Source organism: Gallinula chloropus (assembly GCF_964237585.1).
Source record: "Gallinula chloropus genome assembly, chromosome: 12".
NCBI lineage: Eukaryota > Metazoa > Chordata > Aves > Gruiformes > Rallidae > Gallinula > Gallinula chloropus.
The window spans coordinates 12,035,868-12,057,736 of record NC_140097.1 but is presented as its reverse complement, the minus strand read 5'-3'; the positions used below and the strand labels follow the sequence as shown (position 1 = coordinate 12,057,736).

The 21,869-nt window shown below is 48.3% G+C and overlaps 1 protein-coding gene across 3 annotated transcripts in view; it reads right to left on the bottom strand.

Annotated features, from left to right (window-relative positions):
* Positions 1-9,154: 9,154 nt before the first annotated feature.
* FLNB (filamin B) overlaps positions 9,155-21,869 on the bottom strand; it is a gene marked incomplete at its 5' end in the record, with an annotated part of 71,944 nt that continues 59,229 nt past the window's right edge. For all 3 annotated transcript variants that reach the window (XM_084269720.1, XM_084269721.1, XM_084269719.1), the window contains 13 exons: positions 9,155-10,329; positions 11,013-11,216; positions 12,142-12,360; positions 14,802-14,978; positions 16,017-16,149; positions 17,983-18,098; positions 18,188-18,325; positions 18,608-18,874; positions 19,445-19,567; positions 19,856-20,008; positions 20,612-20,815; positions 21,187-21,345; positions 21,488-21,661. In XM_084269720.1, the coding sequence (XP_084125846.1) occupies positions 10,142-10,329; positions 11,013-11,216; positions 12,142-12,360; positions 14,802-14,978; positions 16,017-16,149; positions 17,983-18,098; positions 18,188-18,325; positions 18,608-18,874; positions 19,445-19,567; positions 19,856-20,008; positions 20,612-20,815; positions 21,187-21,345; positions 21,488-21,661 (2,255 nt within the window). In that variant the 3' untranslated portion in view covers positions 9,155-10,141. The remainder of the gene's footprint in view (positions 10,330-11,012; positions 11,217-12,141; positions 12,361-14,801; positions 14,979-16,016; positions 16,150-17,982; positions 18,099-18,187; positions 18,326-18,607; positions 18,875-19,444; positions 19,568-19,855; positions 20,009-20,611; positions 20,816-21,186; positions 21,346-21,487; positions 21,662-21,869) is intronic.

Below are 21,869 nucleotides of genomic sequence, written 5' to 3'. Positions count from 1 at the left end.
GCAGCACACCAGACTCGTGTACTGTTCCCAAACATAAGGAGCTACTTAAAGGATAAAATACTTCCATTTGCTTTATCTGCAAGGGCTGGAGGGCAGGGACCCCCCATGTTTGCGTGGGCTCTGGAGCTCTGCCATTCCTCTGCAGGGGCAGAAGGGTTAGAAGAACCTTCCTGCATCACATGTGTGTGCAGATGCTTCAGAGCTATGATCGGTGGGACACAGGCCTGAGCCTGGTGATTTGGTGTAAAAAGTCACTGAACTTAAAGAGTATTTGCCCTGTCCGGGTTTGAACCCGCTCACAGCATCGAAGAGCGGGGAAAGAGAGAAAGAAAAGGCAGAAGGAGCAGCAGCAAGAGCCCACCTTGTGCTCTAACCTGGGTAGGGAGCAGCAGGGACAGAGCGGTGGCTGTTCCCACCCCTGCCTGCCTGCCAGCTGTCATCACCCTGCCCTCAGGCCCTGCAGACCCCAGGTGACAGCGCTGCCAACAGAGAGCGTGAGCAAAACTGAATTAAAATGTGTTCCCAGCATCCTGACGTGGGATTGAGCTGCAGCTCTTCTCCCAGAAAACCTCTGTGGCAGCCTCAAGTTCTCCAGTGAAGCAGCCTCTAACGCTGATTATTTAACGCAGCGGTGCAGCGATCTGTTTTCTCAGCTCAGCCCACAGGCTGTATTTAGTGCAAACCAAACCCTGTCACACAGATGGCATCTGAAAAACAGGAACAATCCAACTGTTAGTAGAGGCAAATATTCATCTCCCTTCATCAACACCCCCCGATCCGTCTGCTGATGGGACAGAGGAGCTGGGAAACGATACACGCTTTTAGGGGAGGAAACCAGTTTGGCCTTAGTGAAACTCACTGTCTGGGGAGAAAGAAAGAATGTGAGGAAAGAAATGAAATCCAGAGGACTTTATCCCAAGGGGAAGGGTATGCAGGGCAGACAACCACCCCCCCAACTTTCAATAGCAATTAATCTTGAAACGACACAGCATTTCATAAGCTCCCTTGGTCGTGCTCCAGACAAGGCAAAAGGAGAAAAACAGCCTGATGTAGGAGAAATATTTACATTGGGATTTTTATAGAAATGGCACTGTCTGGCTGACATCAGCAATGGTTCATGTGAAGGCTGAAATCAGCCTACGTCTCTGGTCTTACGTCTTAGCCCTACATAAGTCCTTACTGTCTTTTGGCTTCTGGAAAGAAGCAGTACGCAAAGGAGTAAGTCACGTTCCAGGAAAGCAGTAATGGATACATTCAGTCAGGAAAAATATGTAGCTATGACTACATTTTACTGAGAAAAACCTTTATCCTTATTTGTGACATTAAATATAATCCTTTACCCGGCATCTGAAGATAAGACACGTGGCCAGAGAGAGCTGCTGCAGCGGCTGCAGCCACAGGTATGATGTTAGCAGCGGTCGGTCTGGGGAGGCTGTTGCAGAGAGGCTGAGCATCTGACCAGCAGAGACACATCCCAGTGCAAAATGGTGCTCCTCTGCAGAGGGCTGGGATGTGCTTTTGTGGGACTCAAAGCAGACAGACGGCATCGGTGCTCAGTTCATAATGGTTGGGAGGACTGGGAGGTATCTGAAGCTCATACAGTCAGCACCATCAGTCTCTATATTCCTGTGTTTATTCCATACATTAATTAGACAGTATTGCAATTGCATCCTAAAATGTTTAAGAGCTCATGCCATCCCTAGACTTCCCCCACCAGCGATCATTACCCAGCTGTCCCAGCTGCAAAGGGGTTTTTCAGTTGCTCCAGCCTGAGGGAGCCTTGATGCACTCTGCACCTGAACAAAGTTTCTCTTTAGATAAGCTTCTTGAGCTTTACACATGACCAAACTGAAGTGAGAGGCTTTGTCTCATGCGAGCCAGACAGATCATGGCTGGGAGGGAAACAAAGGGGTTTTTCAGAAGCCGAAAGCTCTGCTTCCTCCAGCAGCCCTGGCCAGGTGAGAACACAGAGCAGATAGGGACCAGCTGAACAAAAAGTGATGAGACACCACTACCCTGCCCTGCACTGCCTCCCTGCCTCCCATCACCTCCTCCCCTTTGCCCCCCAACCAGTGACTCCCCACTGGCCCTGGAGGGCCCTGACACCTCACTGCCCATGCTGCAGGGCAAGAGACCCTTTGGCCTTGGGCAGTACTCTACATACCTCCTTTTGCCTCCGTTCAGCAATGAGGACACAGGAGAAAGACAAACCCCATGGGGACCCACCTAGCTTGTTTGTTCAGGGTCTGTATATCCCCACAGATCAACACAGTGCACTCTGCAACTGAGCACGCAGCACTAGGGAAGCATTAAGAAATTCAATGGAAACCACTGTCAATGACACAAGCGTGCTGGGGTGTGCCACTTAACGAACTGGGAGGACAGGAGTCAGCTGGATTGGGGACAGTCCCCTCTCTGCATCATGGCAAGCGTCCCCAGCTCTAGTATTTGGATTTACACCCACATCTGCTTTGCCTTCCTGAAAGTTTAACGGTGTGCAAACACAGACAGACATAAGCAGTTCAAGCCCTCCTGAGCCCCTGCTGCTTCCTCACCACATGGGCAATGGGCGATCAGAAGCGGGTGCCAAAGCCACCACTGGTGAGGTTTGTGCTGGGACCCATATGCACTCTATGTCTGGACATACAGATGTACAGCCCCATATAGATGCACAGCAAGGGATTGAGCTGCAGCCCCGAGAGCCCTTTGTCGTGTCAAGGCACAGCAGGCACGGTGGGACTGACAGTGATATCAAAGGCAGAAAAATCAAAGAGCCCACTGGAGTGGGACTACCCAAACCAGCAGTAGGTCCACAGCTGGATGCTTCACAGCTCCCTCAGCGCCTGGAGGGACTGCAGGGAGCAGCCCAGTGTCCCAGGCTGGACTTGGCCACCCACTGATGGTGCATCCACTGCAGAAAAGGACCAAAAGCAGAGCAGGGGCTCCCTGGGCAGAACTCACGTGGCACCCACGGGAAGCGTGTTCTCAATCTCCCTGTAGCACCGTGCTCAGTGGTCCCTGGTGGGGCTTTTCTCTGCCGAGTGAGCCAAGGAGATGGAGAGCAGAAGGTAAGGACATCAGCCATCTCTTCCCTGCCTTTATTCAAAAGGAAAACAATTTGAAAAGTCACGTTGTTTTTTTCTCCACCCGTGGGTCACTAAAAGCGTTTCCACCACGTCTGCCAACCCCTCGCCCGGGATAACACAGGCCTCTCCCTTCTGCAAGGGCCCCAGCCGCCCGCCATGCGGAGCCACTGCGCATTAAATATTATCAGTGCACCCTCTGGTGGCATTGTGACACACCCCGTGTCCGGGGGCCGCGGGGCTGGGTCCCCACAACCCTGCACGGCCTGCAAACGGGCCGCAGCGAGGGCACGCGCTCAGCCTCAGCTGGGAGCCCACAGACCCATGTTCCTGTACGTGTCCCCGTGCAGAGCTTGGAGCCAGCCCGCAGCTGAGCCCCGAGCGTCCCTGCTCTCACTCTGTAAATGAGTTTTGCAACAAAAAGGTAGCACCTTTTTTTTGGCTCCAGGCCCACACATTCCTTACCACGGTTATTGGACTAGGAAACATGTTGTGATGGCCTTTGGAGGACTGTCCCACCTGCTGGCAGCAGCTCCCAGGACTGGGCACTGGCAGGTTGTGGAGTCTCCATCTCTGGAGATATTCAAGACCTGTCTGGACACCTACCTGTGTGACCTGTCCCAGCGAACCTGATTTGTCAGGGGGGTTGGACTCGATCTCTGGAGGTCCCTTCCAACCCCTACAATACTGTGATTATGGGGCACATTCACCCTGGGGACACCTTGGTGCCCCTTGCAGTACCCACACCAAGAGCATCAGTCCAGCAGCAATCACAGCCTTCCCAGCCCCTCAGGGTGTCTCCTGCTTCTGCTCTTCGGTAGTTTGTGCACAGTGAGAGATGCGAGTCTGCTCCATCACCAGCACCACCATCCCACTCTGCCTGTGCCCGCCTGCAGCAGATGCCACCAACACCCTTCTCTGGTGCTGGGGGGAGCTGCAGCTTGGAGCAGGGGCTCTTTCTGCAACCCCCAGGCCCAGGTTTAGCCAGTGTCCCTTCCTCTCCACAATCCTGAGGGTTAAGAACACAACCTCCCCCCATCACCTGGTATAAAACTGAGTGCCTTTTCTTTGCCATCCAGTTTTCCAGCTGGTACAAACAGCAAGGTTAAACGCTTCGTGCGTCCTTTTAAATACAGTCGCTCAGCTGTCAGTGTTTGCAGGGTATTTTCTGTTAGCTGGGAGACAGATTTATAGGAATTAATTACCATATTGGCAAAGGAAACAGAAACCTTCCCAGAAAAGCTCCGCAAATGCTGGCATTTGGGATGTGACAGCTTTCTATGCGGCTCAGATGGGGGTAGGGCCTGACCCCAGCCATTTTCAGTGAAGTCAGAGGCAAAATCCGTCTCGCCCCCCATCCCTCCCCAAATAAAATACCCCAGCAGGACATCACTGTCAGAAAGAAATACCCTCCCAGCACGGCCGGCTCCTCCATGGGGCTCAAAGGATGCACAGGCTTCCAGCTGAGCGTGGATGTAAATATTTGCAAGTACAGAGGTCCTGCAGAAAGGCAGTTCATCACAGGAGAGGGTTGTCAAACATACCTCTGGGTCCTCCTAAATCATATTCTGCCCATCAGGTTTTTTTTAAAAATCACATATATTAGCCTTTTGCTTGTGTTATATAAAGAACATGCTTTAAATCCTGGCCAAATTAATAGTGACATGAGCTATAAATCCAGCCTGATTTAGCGACGATGTCTTTTCTAAGTGTGCAATATAAATTCACATCTATGAAAATTAACTCTGGAAGTCTGAGAAATTTAAAAGCATTTTCCCAGGAGGCCTTGGGGAAACAGTCCTGTACAAGAGGGAGAGCTGGCAGCGGGGCTGTTTTGATAACCTTCTGCGAGAGGGACCTGCTGAACATTAACCATTACTGCAGGCTGCAGAGAGAAAATAATGCCACAGCTTGTCCTGCTGCTTCCTCTCCAGCTCAGGGGGTTTGAAGATGTGGCACCTTGCTGCAGGATGGGGATGTCTCAAAGCCACTGTAACACAGGGCAAAATTGTTTTTCAAAATAAACATTTGCTTAGGGGATTTGGAGAGTTGGATGTTGAAAGGTGAGGGCTCCAGGTGGGTTTGCTCCTGGCTCTGCAGCAATGCAGCAGGGCTGGGTGCTCCAGTGGCACATCCTGCGCCACTCCTGCCAGTGGCAGAACTTCAGATGCTGCTTTCTGCTACTGTGGACATGGACAGGAGATGTAGAAAAATTAATACAGAAAAGTGCTAAGGAAAAATGCCAAGGAAAAATAAATGCTCCAAGCCAGCTGGCACAGAGCACAGAATAAACACCTGGGGCCACTGACAGCAGGTTTGCAAGACCCCATGCCCTCTGTGCCAATGGGTCCAGAGCTGTCCCTGACCTGGCAGAGACCAAACTGGGCAACCAGTTTCATTTGGCGCATGGGAGAGCGTGGTGGAGCCAGCTGTCAGGCAAACAAACACTTTGGAAAGTCTTTCTTCAAACAAACAAAACTCACTGTGTGAAAAAGCACGGTGCCATTCCCTGAACCGGGTTTCGTGCAACTCCCTCCCAGTTTCTGTCAAGTGGTGCCTGTTTACATGTAACCACTTTGGACAGGCTTTTAGGTGTCATTAATATGTAGTTTATTTTTTTGAAGGAAAGAAAGGGGCATTGTCTGTACTGCAAGTAGGCTTCTAAGTGGGGGTAAGGAAATGGAAAATAAAATCAAATCAGTTTAAAACACACTTACTTAGAAATTAAAACTTAGTAGAGAAAAAAGCAAGTCCTGAATTGGAGACTTCACACTCTGCTTTCCACAGAATCACACCATTGTAGGGGCTGGAAGGGACCTCCGGAGATCATTGAATCCAACCCCCAGACAATTTGAGGGAAAACTGACTACAGGGCTTGCATAATGGGACCCAAACCAGAGTCCTGCAAAGTGAGAGCCCCCCACCCACATTGCTCAGACACCCAGTAAATGTCAGGGCAGGTCTGTGCTGCCTGGGGGGTGAGGGGACATCCAAAGTACTCTGAGAAGTACCAAGGCTGGCATGGACCAGAGACTGGCTGCTGCAACACCACCCCCAGAAGCATCAAGCATACTGGGTTATCTTTAGTATATTAAATATGTATTTTAGATATCTACATCTAAACCAAACATTAATTTAAAATTTTAAATAAAGATGTAACAAATTACTGAAACAACTTAAGGATATACATATCTAATTTATTAAAGATAATCACTTACACTGATAGGGGAAAAGCCAGCCCCGCTCTGCCCTGCCGCTCACCCAGCCCCTGCGAGCTCACACCTCAGCATGTACATCACAGGGCTCAGCCCATCAATAAAGCAAACACAGCCCAAGCCATACGCTCTGGGGCTTATTGTACTGCAACAACAACAATATACCAGGTGACAAATGGCAGAGAGAGTTCCAGCTCTTGTTGGAAGATCACTCTCTCCCCATTGTGCTTCTGTACTGCAGCTGCCCAAGACCAAACACAGTTCTCAGCTTTGAGCAATGCCCAAGTGTACGAGGTATTTGTCATGATGTGACCACATCAGAACCAGATAGGGGGAAAACCAGGGATACTCAGAGGGTCTTAAGAGGGAACAGCCAGCCCGTCCCCAAACCAAAGGAGCAGTAGGCAGCACACACGGGTGGGAGCCCGGGCTATGGCAGGTACAGCACGTGGACAGGGACTGCTGCAGGACAGGCTCATGCAGGGCAAAGGAAGGTTGGGTGTGCGGGTTGTGATGAGCTCCAGCACACCACCTCCAAAGACACCCTCCTCCCTGTCCCACTGAAATGAAAAATGCTTCCCACATCAAAACCCACCAGTACCAGCCAGGGAAACAGAATACTTCTGTGAGTTATTGCTAGCTGGTTGGGGTGCTGCAGGGACTTACCTTCCATCACCCACCAGAATACCTGCTGAACTTCCTGAAGGTGCACTGGGCCCCAGCAGGCTTTTCTACATGGTGGTGCCCTGGGTCACTGGCCACCAGCAGGCAAGGGTCCAGCTGGCCACCAAGGGCACTGCCGGATCTAGCTGAGTGCTCACAGGACAGCTTGGGGACAGCCGAGTTCTCAGTGGGACACAGAGGTACAAGGTGGCCAAATCCTACAGCAAACCACCACCAAGGAGAGAGATTATAAGCAAAGAACTTCAACCAAAGTGGCAGAAAAAAAGCCAACCCAAAACACAGAGTCCAATTCACAGCTAGAGGAAAAAAATCCATGCTGGTCCCTTGCAGAAGGGCATCTCATGTCGTTACAAGTCTCCCCAGCAAGAGGCACTAGGACAGCAGTAAGCTGGTACACTGCCACCCCAGCCCCATGGATGTCTGCTAAGGCAGGCACTGCAAATGAAGCTTTCATCAAGGTACCCAAGACCAGAAGCAGAGCACAGGGTCCCCTGAAACACTGCTTTGTGCCCAACACAAAATCAGTCCTTGGCTGCCAGACCTGGTAGAGCTGGCTGAATGTTGTTGCCAAAGATAGATGCAGCCACGTGTCACCAAAATCTTCTCTACTCGGCACCACAGGGTGCTTGCTGTCCTTAGCAAGTTAACTTTTTTGGCCACCCCACAGCCCTCCATGCCCAGGCAGGGCAGAACTGCTCACCTGAAGCACAGCTCAGCTTCTGCTGGAGGTAACCACAGACAAGGTAACAATCAGGGTCTACCAACTTCACAGAGAACTCCCTTTAATGTCAGCTAGTGGGAGCAGACCAACAAACCCAGCAGTCACAGGCAAGAGGAGGCCAGACAAGAGCAGGTCTACTGGGCAATTACACTGGTGTGAGGCTCTCAAGGTTTACTCAACCCAACAGCTGTATCCAGGTTGTTTTGTCTAAAAACATTAAATACAAGGTTCGAGCTGACATAGCACAAAGCTAATGAAACACAGTTCACTATAAAAAGGAAATAATCTGATAAACCTGGAGCAGGAAAGTCCTTGGCAGTCGCTGTGTCTCGGGTTTCAGCAGTGGTTCCAGAGGGAGCCGTGTTTGGGAAAACATCTGCTGGTTTCCATGGCCATGTGCCGGAGCCGGCCCGGGTACAGCACCACACCAGGAACCACCTTCTGCAAACAACCCCAGAGCCCGGAGGAGCTGGCGGGCACCGCCGGCAGCACCCTGGGATCCCACCTACAACCTTGCCAGGGACAGGTCACCCCATGGTCTCCATACCTGGAGTCCACACAGAACACCACCAGCACGGCCATGCCATGCCCCATTCACACTGTCTGGTATGTTTGTGCCACGGCTCAAACTTTTGACAGACATCTTGTTTTAGGAAAAAATAAAAGAAGAAATGAATGGTGCTGAGGTTATGCCCAAGTTATTCACAGCTCCTTGCACAGTGCACAGGCTGGGGTTATTCAGCCTGCCTGAAGCTGCTGCATGCTGTACTTTTAGTTTGAGCCTCACTGACTACATATGAAAAGAACCCAGAGTTGTTTTTAACATGCACATTTTAATGAAGCAAACATTTCTATTTAATAAGTTATAAGATACAATTTTACAATCCTGCATTTTATTCCAGTTTATTTTATTTTTACTTCCTAGTTTACACTGTAGTGAGCATTTCACATTAAGGCACAAAAAAGCACAGTAAAAAAAAACAACCCAACCTTGCTTTATTTCCCCAACGACTGTGCATCCACATGTGGCAACAGAACCCTAAGTGTGAACTTCTCCCTGGTGACAGACAGTGACATTTCATCAGGTTTTCAACAGATCCTACCTTCTCCTAACCGCAGAGTTAAAGCTCATTTGGAGAATTTACTAAAGCCCCAGGAGCTGACAGCAATTCAGATTGGAAATTCGCTCGGGAAGTAGCGTGGAGTAACGCAGGACAGAGAGACAAGTGACATGGGGAAGCTTTTGCTCCCTGCCCCACGGCAGGAATGCCTTCTGCAGCACAAAGGGAACTGCAGGAGAGATGGGCACGCTTCAGGCATGACCCTGGACGGGGATATAATAAACCGACTTGTACCAATGGCAGTTAGGGCTGCTGGTTCATTGCATATTATGGGCAGACTGGTGCACGTGCTCTCCCTCCCGCCCCACGCCCGACTACAGACAGGGGGGTCCCAGCCCCAGGCTGGCTTTGCACCCTCTCAGCCACTCGCCTGGCCCGCAGCCTCCAGGGAAACCGCCTGTCCTTTTCCCAATACACTGCTGTGTGCTGACCTGCATCAGTTTTGGGTCACACAGGTGAGAGCTACACCTGGCTTGGCAAGTTCAGGGGCTTTATTAAACCCAGCCAAACTGGGGGACTGTTCTTAAAATCAATCAAAGAGCATAAGGAGTTACCTGAAAAGTTACAGGAATTTCACCCAGAATCCCAAGCAAATTAAAAACCGTGTTGCTAGCATCATGGCCAAAAAGCTACCTGTCTCAATTTACAAAGCGTTAACACAGAAAGGCTGAAAGTTTCCAGGAAGTCATTTTCAGTCTGCTTTTGGTTTGCTATGAAAGAAAAACTTTTCCTAAACATAAACCATTAGCAAAGCATTTTCAAAAACATTTTAAATTTGAGTGGTAAAGCCATTTTTGGTAGCTTTACATAATGTTAAGCGTTAAAAATTGATCAAGTATACAAAGGCACCTATTATAGTACCAGTTTTACCTCATTTCTTTACAGAAAAGAATTTGAACTGGGGACAGCCCAAGTCATATTCCATAACTAAAATGTAGTCTCCAGTCAAATAAAATCAGTAGTTAAGATACCCAATTACAAAGACAAATTCCAGTTTTCAGTTAACATCTAAAGTCTTTAAAACCCACAAGGGAAATTAGTGTCTAGTTATCCAGATGATTCTCCAAACATTAACAGTGACCCAGACAGTACTGCAAAGGTACAATTTGAGGAGGACGTTAAATAGATCGACATTAGGTTGGTAAGTAGGATAGAAGTGAAATGCTTGTAAAAAATAAAGTTAGAGAGTTTACTTCTGGCTGTATTGAAACGTGAGCCGTGTGTATCTAGATACTGCATTTTGCAACAGGACTGCACCCAGCATAACCCTACATCTGAACTGCAAATGCAACCATGGGCTCCTGACACCCGGCGAGTTTAAGGAACGGTGACGTGGAAGGGACTCCCAGGGATGTGCTCGTCACCCCACTTCACCGCCAGAATATAGTCACCCCTTTCCTTGACGACATACGTTACGTTGTACTGATGGCTGCCCAGATGCTTGATGGATACTTCTTCGCATGGGATAGTAGGTCCGTGGACACCAACCAACAACATGTTTGAACCTACAGCAAAACAACAGACCGTTAGCATTCCTAGGCTTGAGCAGACGAGCGTGGTTGTACCATAAGCTCCATAAAACAAGGATTGTGTTATTTTAGTTCCCAGAGTGGCAGTCTGAGGTATGGCTACACTAATTTGGTTTAAGAAGGAATTTTATTTAAAAAAAGCCTTTGGCTTCATAAAGGCAAGGGTTTATTTCTGCATTTTGCCAGACCTGAGAGCACAGGAGACATGAACACCACTCCAGAAGGCAAGCAGGCACTGCCTTTCAGGTACTTCATTAGAAATTAATGGCAGAGAGCAGTGAAGATGGCTGGTCTGCAAAGCTCTGGGATGATAATGATGAGCAGCTCAGGGCTCCTGGGGACACCCTCATTACCTGCTGCAATGCACCACGAGAGCTGCTGAAGTCCAGCACCTGTTCATTGCTCTGCCACAAGCCTGTGGTTGCTTCCAGGAGCACCTGGCTCAGAAAAAGCCATTTGGAGAGGAACTGGCATCTTTACAGCCTCTCTCAGGACTGATTTGGTGAGCCTGGTGTAGCATTTCAAGGGTTTGTTTTTTTTTTTTTGTTAGAATCACATCATCACCTCAAGCTCCGAATTCCAACTTTGCAGGTTGGTTTAGGGAAAAACCCATCCAGCTAAACCACCCCAATATCCAGCTGGTTCTCCTGTACCCGTACCTGCTTTGCTGCAGTCCACAGAGAAGGAGCTTTTCTGACCCACAAAAGCCTTTGAGAGTCCTGCTCCCCGGGAAACCACTTTGCTCGCATCCGAGGCGGATTTGGGAATGGCACTATAGCAAGTCTCAGTTGACGACCTTGTCACCGACTCTACCAGGATGGATGACGTTTCGTTGGCGCTGCCTGGGCTAACCAGTCGCTGTCCTGGAAACAGAAGAGACTTCTCACATTCAGATTCACCCCATCTGAAAGGCACTTACAAAGAGGTTTCGAAACCCTCTCAAGGACTAGCATGCATTCTGCATCCAAAATGCATTTTTGGAGAGGAGCAGTATCCTTTTTGGGTTTTTAAGCTGACATCTTACAGCAATGCTGGCAACAACCCCATCCCAGAGCCCTTGAGTGGTTAAAGGACCACAGGAACTTCAGGATTCATTAGGCAAAGCTGGCCACTTAAGAAGAGTTAAATGTGCTCCAATCACCATATGCCAAAAATTACTTGAGTTGGCAGAAAAGCAGGTGCAATTTTGCAATAAAACATTTTGAAAGCAGAGCATGTCCCAGCCCAGGGGAGCGCAGTCCCTGCCATCCGCTCCCAAGAACATCACTGTGCTGCGGGGACCTGGACAGGGTTCGCTAGCTCAGGGGCAGTAGCAGGGATGAATTCCAGTCTGTGCTTAAACACAGCACCAAAGACAAAAAGTTCTTCCTAAACCAGCCTTCCTCACATCATCTAAAAGCCTCCCCAGACATTACTGTCCCCAAAATGAACCCAAGAGGAACATCGCTTATGCTACACGTAACCAGGCTTCAGGCTTTAGAGGCAAGGGTAGAAATGGGTAAATAAGTCAAATTTCCCTAAGAACAGCCTAACACCAGGTCGGGATTTAATATTCCCCATGAAGCTGTTTTATGGCTCACCACCCAGCCAAGCTGGCGAGCTGGGTGACTAATGCTCCTGCAGCCTCTCGAGATCTCTCATCTCGGCTTTGGAGGGGATGGGGAGAAACACTTCACTTCTCTTGTTTTCGGGCACCTAGACTCGAACACTGCATTATCTCAGAGGGACATATTTGCTGAGTGACACAAACTGCTTCAGGTACACAGTAAATACTGGTTAGCTTTTTACCTGTAACCTTTGCCTTGAAGGGGCTGCCCACTATGTGATTAGGTCCACCATATTTAACTCCAATTAAATAGTTTCCTGGAGCCATGGGTGTGTACATGACTTTGTAACCTTCTGGAGTTTCCTGGCAGTCCATTTTCACCTTTGATGGCCCTTCAATTGTAACAGAGAGGGTACCTGGACCAGCCTTGGTCGTGTTAATGAAAAACTCCGACTGCAACCCTAGAAAGATGTAGCACAGTAAGACACACTCTTCCTCACTCCCCATGTCACACAAGCAGCCTCAGTTATTAAACCTCAGTAATTCGGTGCAAGACAAGGCTAATCACAGGGAGGGACAGCATGCCCCCGCCCCCCCCAGCATCCTGGCACAGGTCAACCCTGACCGGGGGTCCCGCACCCCCAGCAGCCTCCCTGTGGGCACCGCAGCTCCCTCCTCCGCTCATGCTGCATGACTGTGGGAGAAGGGGTCAGGAGAGCCCTTCAGGACTTAAGTGGAAGTAATTTGGTATCAAAAGAATGGCTTAAAGAGAAAACTCTTAGACCAAGAGCCTTTCTGCTTGGCCTGAGAGCCCGTGCGGACACAACCTCCTGCACGGCTAAGCTCAGGAAAGCTGGGAGCCATCTCACAGCCTGAACCATAACTCCAGCAGCGAGGAGCCCATAAGAAAGCAATGGAATATAAGGGGCAGATCTCCTGGAGGAGAGGGGTGTCTGAACTGCCGGGCAACGGCACTCTGAGCAGTTTGTGGAAACAAAAGCTTGTTTAACTACAGCGTCTGGTTAATGCCGCTGAATTATTGCAGCTAATACTAAGCCAAGGACACAATGCCAGCAACACGGGAACAGCAAGGCTTTCAGCCCCCAAGTAATTTACTGCCAAACTCCAGCTTCAAATATTTATGGTCTTTGGGCTGTTGTATGAGACACTACTGAGGAAGAATAAAGTGCTCAGGCTCAATCAAAACCAGGACGGTTATGGGAAAGTTACTACAGCTGCGACTGAAGCATGCAAGTGTGGTGATAAACGAGGGGAAGTTTCTAGCCTCTTCACACAAGAGGCTGCTGTGTTGCAATGCTGGAAGGCCCCAGCTCCCACAGAGGATTTTACCATCTTCCAGTGCTTTAGCAGTAAATCTCAGTGGCACTGCCTGCCTGGGAGGCAAGGCCGGCAGCTTGCAGCATGCACTGCTCACCCAGAGGAAAATTCACTTCCAAAGCCAGCAAGCTTCACAGTTGCTCACTGATGACTTCTTGCTCCGAAGTCACTGCTTTTTCCCCGTGCCCCAAATGAAGGCTTGCATTGTTGGAGGCTGCAGTCGCACACCGCTCCCGGGGGGGATGTTTCAGGTGCTCAGCCACCGGCTATTGAAACCTCTACACTAGGTCATTGTTCAGAAACGCTGCTCAGCAGCTCCCAGGGCACTGAGCATTTGGCAGCCGCCAGAATTCAACAAGGGGGCACACAGTAACTTTGCTGAAGTTAAACAGTCTATTTAGATTAAAAACAACCCCAAGCACCTTTATAGATGGAGAAAAATTCCCCTGTCCCTGATGCATCAGTGGCTAGTATTAATGAGTGCTTTTGTTTCCACCTAGTAAAGCAGCACAGGTTACAACATTGTTATTTTACACAGTACATCCGCAGGGTCCCAAAACCAGCTGCTTTAGAACAGCAGAAGCTTTGACTGAATAACTGCAGTAACTTATTTTCCAGGGAGAAAAGAAATGGTATGAAATGCAATCCACAAAAGCCTGCAGTGGGTAGGATAAAAGGGTAAGAGGAACTAGCTATCTCCTTGTATATCAAAAGGAGAAAAGAAAAATAGCAGTTTTACTTTACTGCTCACCTGTGTGTGTGGCCCAAGAAAGCAAACAATTAAATGTAAGTGCGTATCTTGGAATGTTTTTGTACTTTCTTACTAAGGCCATAAATCATATAAATGAGAAAAACCAACCCCAAACCCTAAACTCCACATTCTTGAGCTAAGAGCTATCAGATGGGGTAGACGCACAGATAGCTGGGCGTCAGATTTCTGGGAAGGGTCAGCTTTCTTGCTGCATCTGAAGCACAGATCACACACTGCAAACAGAACAAACCGCCACACACCTTGTATTACATGTAACTTGAAATTCCTTAGACACAACAAGCACTGAGAAGGTAACTGGGTACACCCTGGTCCTTGTGTCATTAAAAGGGGATGTTATGCAACTTAAGACTCCTTCAACGAGACAGCCAACTCGGGGTCTGCATGCACAAAAGCCTCTGGCCTTTGCAGACATTGTGTTCACATGTGGAAAGGAGCCAGAGCATCTCTGAGGGACCACCGGCGTGGAGCTGAGCTAACTGGCAGAGTCGTATCTCAGCTGCTAACTAGTTCAAATGAACTTGTGCTGCAGTTGCTGCTTTACAGAGGCTTTAGGTTAGTTAAGGCTCAGCGTAAGGCTCATCACTGTTGGATGGTTATAAGGCTTGAGGAGCGTGCAAGAAAGCGAAACTAGCCTGCCCCGAGAGAGGGTGGGTTAGTCGGCAGAGAATGTGGGTTAGTTCAGCTGCCTTAGCAGGGAAAGTCACATAAAGATATGCACAGGAACGGCTGCTGTCCCTCGCAGAAAGCCCAAGTGCAAACAGGTCAGTATCAGAGCTGTAAAGGAAGAGTTACCCGTGGTACCGCTCTCCAGGCCAGATCCGTAGGCCGTGACAAGCGCGGGGTTGCCCGCCTGCCCTGGCTCGCCGACACGCACTTTGAAGGGGCTGCCCACCACGTGGCTGCCGTTGAACTTCACGTCGATCGAGTGGATGCCATTTTCATGGGGGATGAACCGAACGGCGTACTTGTCTGCAAGAGAGAAGGGGCTTTGCTGATGTATCAGAGAGAACAGCAAAACAGCAATTAAACTCAACACAGGGCTGGTCAGCAACCTGAGCCAGGCTTCTGTAACACTTCTGACATGTTTTGGTTCCAGGTTAAGCAAACTCAGCTATACAAGCTGTTAAACTCATATTTAAGAAAGAAAATGCCATATTTATCACAAATGTCACAGGTTGCATTTTCACCTTGTCTACTAGGACCTGATCTCAGCTGTCACCCAGTGTGCAGGGTGAGGTTTGGAGTTATTTGCCTCAAACTTGCACCAAACACGACAGCTTAATCGCAGCCCAACCTGTCAGCAGCTGAAGGAGCAGCGCAGAGAAGAAAAGCAGCTGGTATGAACAAGCCCAATCTCACCAGCGAGCTGACCACACTACTCTGACACCACAGGCAGTGCACCTTTACTTAATAAAGTCATTTAGCAACTTGCTGATATTTAACATTTTTGATTGCATGTTAACTCAGAGGGGGAAGTGATCCCCCCCCAGCCGAACAGCTGCTGTCCCTCCATAGTACAACCATAACTCACTCAGACTTCAAGCGAAAAAGGAAAGCTCATTGCTGAAGCAGGTGTGGAGCTTTCTGTAGTGTTTGCTTATGCCCAACTTCCTCATCATTTCACATGAAGGAGTGTGAGTTAAAAATAAACTATTAGCCAAAGATGGAAGCAGCGAAAAATAAACTACTTCCCTGCCTAAGTTCAACAACCACGTCGTGTTTCATTTGTGCCTAGTATCACCATACCCTCACTGGCAAGCTGAGACTTAAGTATCTGCATCTTACACAAGTCAGGGCTCAGTCATTTCATGAGCCAGCTAGGAAAAGCACAGACATAATCCTGAGCGAACAACTCCAGTTCTGACATGAAGAAACTATTCTCCAAGCAAGGTGCTTGTCCCTGGAGTATGCTGCTGGCAAGCCAAAGGAACTAAACCCCTTGCTATGGAGCAGGGAATGCGTTTGAGGTCACCCAGTTTGTTCTGACCAACATAAAGCCGTGCTCACCTGGCTCCAGCTCAGACACGTGGCACTCTTCTACAGCTCCGGAGGGGCTGTGGACTTTAGCATCGATCTTGCCCTTTGCCCCGTTCAGCCTTATAGCAAAGGATGCCGGCTGATTAACTTTTAATCCAGACTCCTGAGAATGCAACAGTCAGATCATCAAATTTAAACTTCTCCATTCAGACAGTGTAAGGCAGGGAAATAACTGTACTTCAGCATAATTTTATTTCTTTTTAATTAAGATTTCAACAAAAGGTGTAAAGTCATGACCTGCACTAACACCCAAGTCAGAAGCTCGCTCTCTCTTACAGGGTGGCTGATTTAGGGAGTCACCCAGAGCAGCAAGGTTGATTTTCCCCATGGTAACAGACCATTTTTTGGAAGCCAGACGACTCAGCTGCATCAGGCAGAGGCAGATTTACAAGATTAGTCACCCGTTATCACTGAGGTCAACCCCCAGTATTCAGGCACTTGATTTAAAGGACGTTTTAAGCTATAGCTCCAATTTCAGCCCATTCATTCACTCCGGATTCATTCAGGGGAAAAGCCTCTGATAATCCAGTTGTCTGAAAGAGTAATATGTGTGTTTATATTTGCCACAAGAGGCTGCATTTAGAACGCCACCACACAATGTCTTAACATGAGAAAGCAATTTAAAACACGAAACCAGATGTTGCAGTGCTGTCAGGCCACCGAAGGAAGGCGAGGCCGCTCAGCATCCACGCTGCAATGGTCCTCAACCAGAGCAGCCCACACAGCTTTCCAGTGTACGTTACCTGATTTTGTTTTCAACTAAATCCTGAAGAGGGAAATAAATGCAACTGAGTAGAGCTGAGGTACAATGTATAAAGCAAGTGCCCGGTGAGGGTTTAGCAGAGGCTGATGCTGCGCACTGCGCTCCATTACCAAATACTCAGCTTTATCTGCCTCTCCAGGACTTAGTCGAAGTGAGTATTCCTGTCAGCGAGTCTTTAAATGAAACACAAGAGAAACATCAATACCACAGTGACTAATTAACGCCCTTGTAACTCCTGGTTAGGGGAGATACCATTGGATCAGGCTGTCCAGATTCGTTTACATAGTGGAGGTGCAGGAGTGCTGCAGTCCAGGCAAACTCCTGGGGACCACAGTTGGGACATATTAAAAAAAAAACCCAAACAACCTCAACTGAAGTATCACCACTCGATGAGGACTGGAGATCAGTATTTTCAGACACAGAATCTCAGTCTCATGTCCAGGTTTCTGGCTTTGGAGATTTAAGCCAGGCCTTTAATGTTACTTGTGTTTCAGTGCACATAACCACACACACAAGAATGACATGGTGAGAGCAACAGATGAGCCCAGACCAAACTACAGAGCTGTGATTTGGTCTGAGATTCACTACTGTTCCTGAATCATCTGAGCTGTGACTGCCTTGTTTTGTGACATCAGCCACAACAAATCTATGCTCTGATATCATGGCAGGGCCCCCTCCAACTGCCTATGCGAATGCTCCAGGCAGGCTGCAGTACTGTCCCAACTACACAGCCTAATGCCCATGGAAACCCATCTCTTCAGTCCACATTGCCAACTGAGTAGCTGGGTACCAGCAGAGTCATGGGTGATTCACACCCATGTTTCACTTCTTCGCCTTCCCCTAGCTAGTGGGGTGGAAACCAAATTTTAGCTCTGCCAGTGCTCTCTCTGGAGCCTCTTACACTTAATTCCCAAGTGTTGCTACCTGTAATAAACTCAGTTGAACCTTCTACCTTCAAATTCTGGCTAGACAGAGCTGGGCCAGCAATACTGGCCCAACTTACCGAGGGACCAGCTGCCAAAAATCTTTCTCTGCCTGCAAGCTGAGTTTGAAAACAAGCACCAACCAAGGCATGGCTATTGTTAAGAAGAAAGGACAACCCTTTTGGTCTCTGAGAACAAGGACGAAATCAGTCTGCGTGGCAAGTTGTGGAGATGTTTCCTTATGTCTCACCTGAAGGCTAGTGACAGTGAGCCTGCGAGCATCATCAGAGGGGGCGATGACAGGAACCAGGTAGGGGCTTTCAGGAATGTGCTCATCATTGAATTTTATGGACACCTCGTAGTTGCCTGCAAGGAGAAAAGAAACAGTGAGTGTCCTTAGTGTCTTTGGAAGCTGCATTCAGTGTTATTTCAGCACAACTGGTCTTGGTACATACCTGGCTCTTGAACTATGTACGATACACCACAAGATCCATCTTTATGGTCCTCAAAGGCAATTTCCGCTTTACTGGGGCCTTCTACAGCAATAGACAGTCCTCCAGCTCCAGCTTCTCGTGTCCATATACTGAACTCAGCTGTTGAAGCACACCAGAGCACACACAAGTGTAAATTTGCTGCTGCTGAGTTTCAGCTTTTTCCTATAACAGCACCCCATACTTATGTGTATGAGGAACAGTACCTTGTTCCATCATCCTGGGTAATAATGCTTGGGAGCCTTTTGGAGAAACTGTTACCAGCTTTGAATTAGCCTATCAGCCCTGCACAGCCCACCCTACAACCTCAAACTCGTTCCAAAGCACTGCGCTCCAGGCCTGTGCCCAGCAGACAGTGGAGCCCAGCAAGAGCAGAGGACTCACCTGGGATGCCTGTCTCTCCACGCTCCAGCCCCGGGCCTCCAGCTCTCACTTTATGGGCTCCTCCCTCACCCAGCGGCCCCACGGTGAACTGGAAAGGGCTGCCAGGCACTGGCTGCCCCCTGTACTTGACATCCACAGTGTGGACCCCCATTTCTTGTGGCACAAAGCGGACGCAATAGGTGTTTTTGTCAACTTCAACGATTTCTGCATCAAAGGTCCTTCCAGAGGGACTAGTTACCTGGGCTGTCATATCCCCACAATCAATTTCTAGCAGGAAGAGAATAAAAATTGCAAATTAGAAAGGGACAGGAGGTTCTGGAGTTTTGTGTTTGGAAGCAGGACCTGAGCTCAAGTGATTTCACGGTACAAATGGCAGGAGCAGCACAGAGGTGCCAGTTTCTATGCTCAACTAGAAGCGTGCTGCCAGACAGTGAGCCTGCTCGGTTCCAGCTTACCAGATGAAGAGGCTGGGTAAGCTCAGCCTGCTAAGACTGGCTTATGTGATTTATATTTGCCAGACAGCAGTACAAACATCTATGAGCCAAGGTGATGATGATGATGATGATCTTAAAACCCTGGAGACAGGGTGCGCTGTACAGCCCATTCTCCAGCCTGCTGTACACAAAACAGATTATGGCCTCCCTGGTATTTGTTTTTGCATATGTTTATCATGGTTATGCTTATTTTTAACCATTCAAAAGACCACATTACCAGTGTTTCCTAAATTATCTTAAAACTTGTGCCTTAACACCACCAAAGTTCCTCTTTCCACTGCTGCAGGTACACCCACACTGCACCAATGCAAGTTATGGTTACAGGGATAAGGACGTGGCTTACCTGGAATTTTTAGGTTCAGATCACATATGCTTCCTACTGTTGCAACAGAGGGAGCCCGCCTTGTTCGAGTGATGCTCTCCTTAACTCTTCCCTCACCACTTATCTTCACAGTAAATGGGCTGCCTGTAAGTAGCACAGCAAGTCATTCCTCCTCCACTCACTCATTGCTTGTAGTGTATCACAAGAGAAATTTTAAAGCCAGCTAACAGTCAGGTCCAAGTGAAATACACCCATGTACCCCAAACAGCTTTGGATGCTTGCTGCTTTTAGAGGGTACTGGTAGGACCTGGAGCTCCTTGAGTCTTTGGGACTAAGCCAAACCACACAGCCCACCCACAGTTCCCATGAACTGGTCAACTACATAAGACTTCTGTTGTACTAATCATGAAGCTGCCACACACCCCTGCTTACCTGGAATATGTTCATCTGCAAATTTAGTGGACACAATGTACACACCAGGTACAGTTGGAAAATAGGAAACTTTGCAAGTTCCATCTTCTAGGTCTTCAGTTTGTATGTCCACCTTGCTGGGTCCTTCAACTGCCAGTGAGATCCCACCATAACCTACAATACAGCTCAGTCAGCCTCAGATTTCTGTAGTGCTATTATAAATCTGACAGATAATATCCAAACCCATAGCAGTAATTAGTCAGTAGGTTCCTATCAGAGTGAGCACACAGAAGCTGCACAATGTCTTAATGACGTTTCTATAGTCCTAAACAGTCAGATACTCAAGGCAGATTGTACATTCAGCTCCTAAAACACTATGAACACATCCCTTTTACTTTAGTAATGTTGAAAAGTTAGCTTCAACAACTGTGGCCAAGGCCCCACATTAAACCAACAGGAAAATGTCTTCCTCATTTCCCTCTGGCTGTATACAATATTGGAACCAGCACCATGAAATGAAAGAAAAGCTTCATTGGTGGCTCAGTAACAGTCCCTGTTGGCTGTAACAGAAGACAACAGCCAAGACAATGCAATGCAAAACATTTTAGGAGTTAATAACATTGTGTGTAGTTAACTGACAATATCAACTGTGCAGGTATGACCACCAGGACACAAGCCACAAAACATCAGGTTACATCTGCACCAAGGAAGGCAACACTCATTTAGAGAGGACACACATCTCCCAGCATCTCCCAGTCCCTTTTCAATGGAACTGACCTGCATCTCTTGTGTCTACAATGAAGTCACACATTTCAAAGGTTCGTCCTTCTACCAAGCCACGTCCAAACACTCTCGCTCGTCTGGCATCTCCTATCTCAGACTGGACCACCATGATTGTAACAGGGCTGTTTGGTACATGGCTCCCATTTTTCTTGATGCTAACCAGATGTTCTCCTACTTCCCTTGGAATGAATGAGATACCTACAAAGCAGAGAAATGCGACAAGCTTACTCACTTTTTATGCATGCTATACTTGATTAAAAAGCCTTAATCACACCAAGAAATTAAATACTGGAAGAGCACTCCCTTTACACATATTGAAGTGTTCTTAAATGGGCCATAAAGCCATTCCCATATGCTGACAAAAAGCACCTCAGTTACAACCTGGCACATCACACGCAAGCTACACCAGTGGTCAGTCATTCTTCATGCTCTTCTGTTCTTGGCCAGCTGCTTGATTTGACCTCTGCTCCCTCCCAGTGGAACATTAGGTCAGTCATTTTACATAGCAAAGCCAACCAGAGTAGAAGCTACAATACTACTCTCTCAGATCAAGGCTAATCAGAACTTACCAATGTGGTTATTGGGTAGCCTCTTCAGAAGACAAGGCTCATCACGACCTGATGGGGCTTTAATGCTGGCTGTTAGGAGACTGAGATCAGTCTCAGTGATGTCCAACAGAAAGTCAGCAGCAGAACCAAGCTTAACCTGGGATCGTCTTCTGTTATCATCTGCATATATAGAGAGGGAAATGAGTCAGAAAATCTTACAAGTTTAAGTGAAGGACAAGTCTGGGGACTTCACGTTCCCCCCCCCATGCTATCAGGGATTAATTTTCATTTTGAAGTGCTTCCAGCAGTCTAAGCTTTATACCTGTGATCTTGGCTGTGAATGGACTGCCCGGGATGTGCTTGTCATTGTACTTAACCAGGATGCTGTAGTTCCCAGGTAGAGTAGGCAGGTATGTGACTGTGCACGTCCCATCTTTGTTATCAATGCAGCTGATCTCTGCTTTTGAGGGTCCTTCAATAGCCAAGTCCAGGCCACCTAGGAAACAAAGAGAACAGCACTTCTGTAAGCCTCTGTGCACACCAAGTCCAAAGACTTGGTCCAAAGAGGACCACTGAGTACTTGGTGCTGAAAAAGCAGCTTAGATGCTGGTTTTGCAAAGGACTACAGCAAAAACTGCTCAGGCCAATCCCTTAAGCCCAGAACTCTATTCAGACTGTTAGATTTACCTAACAGTAATTCCAGA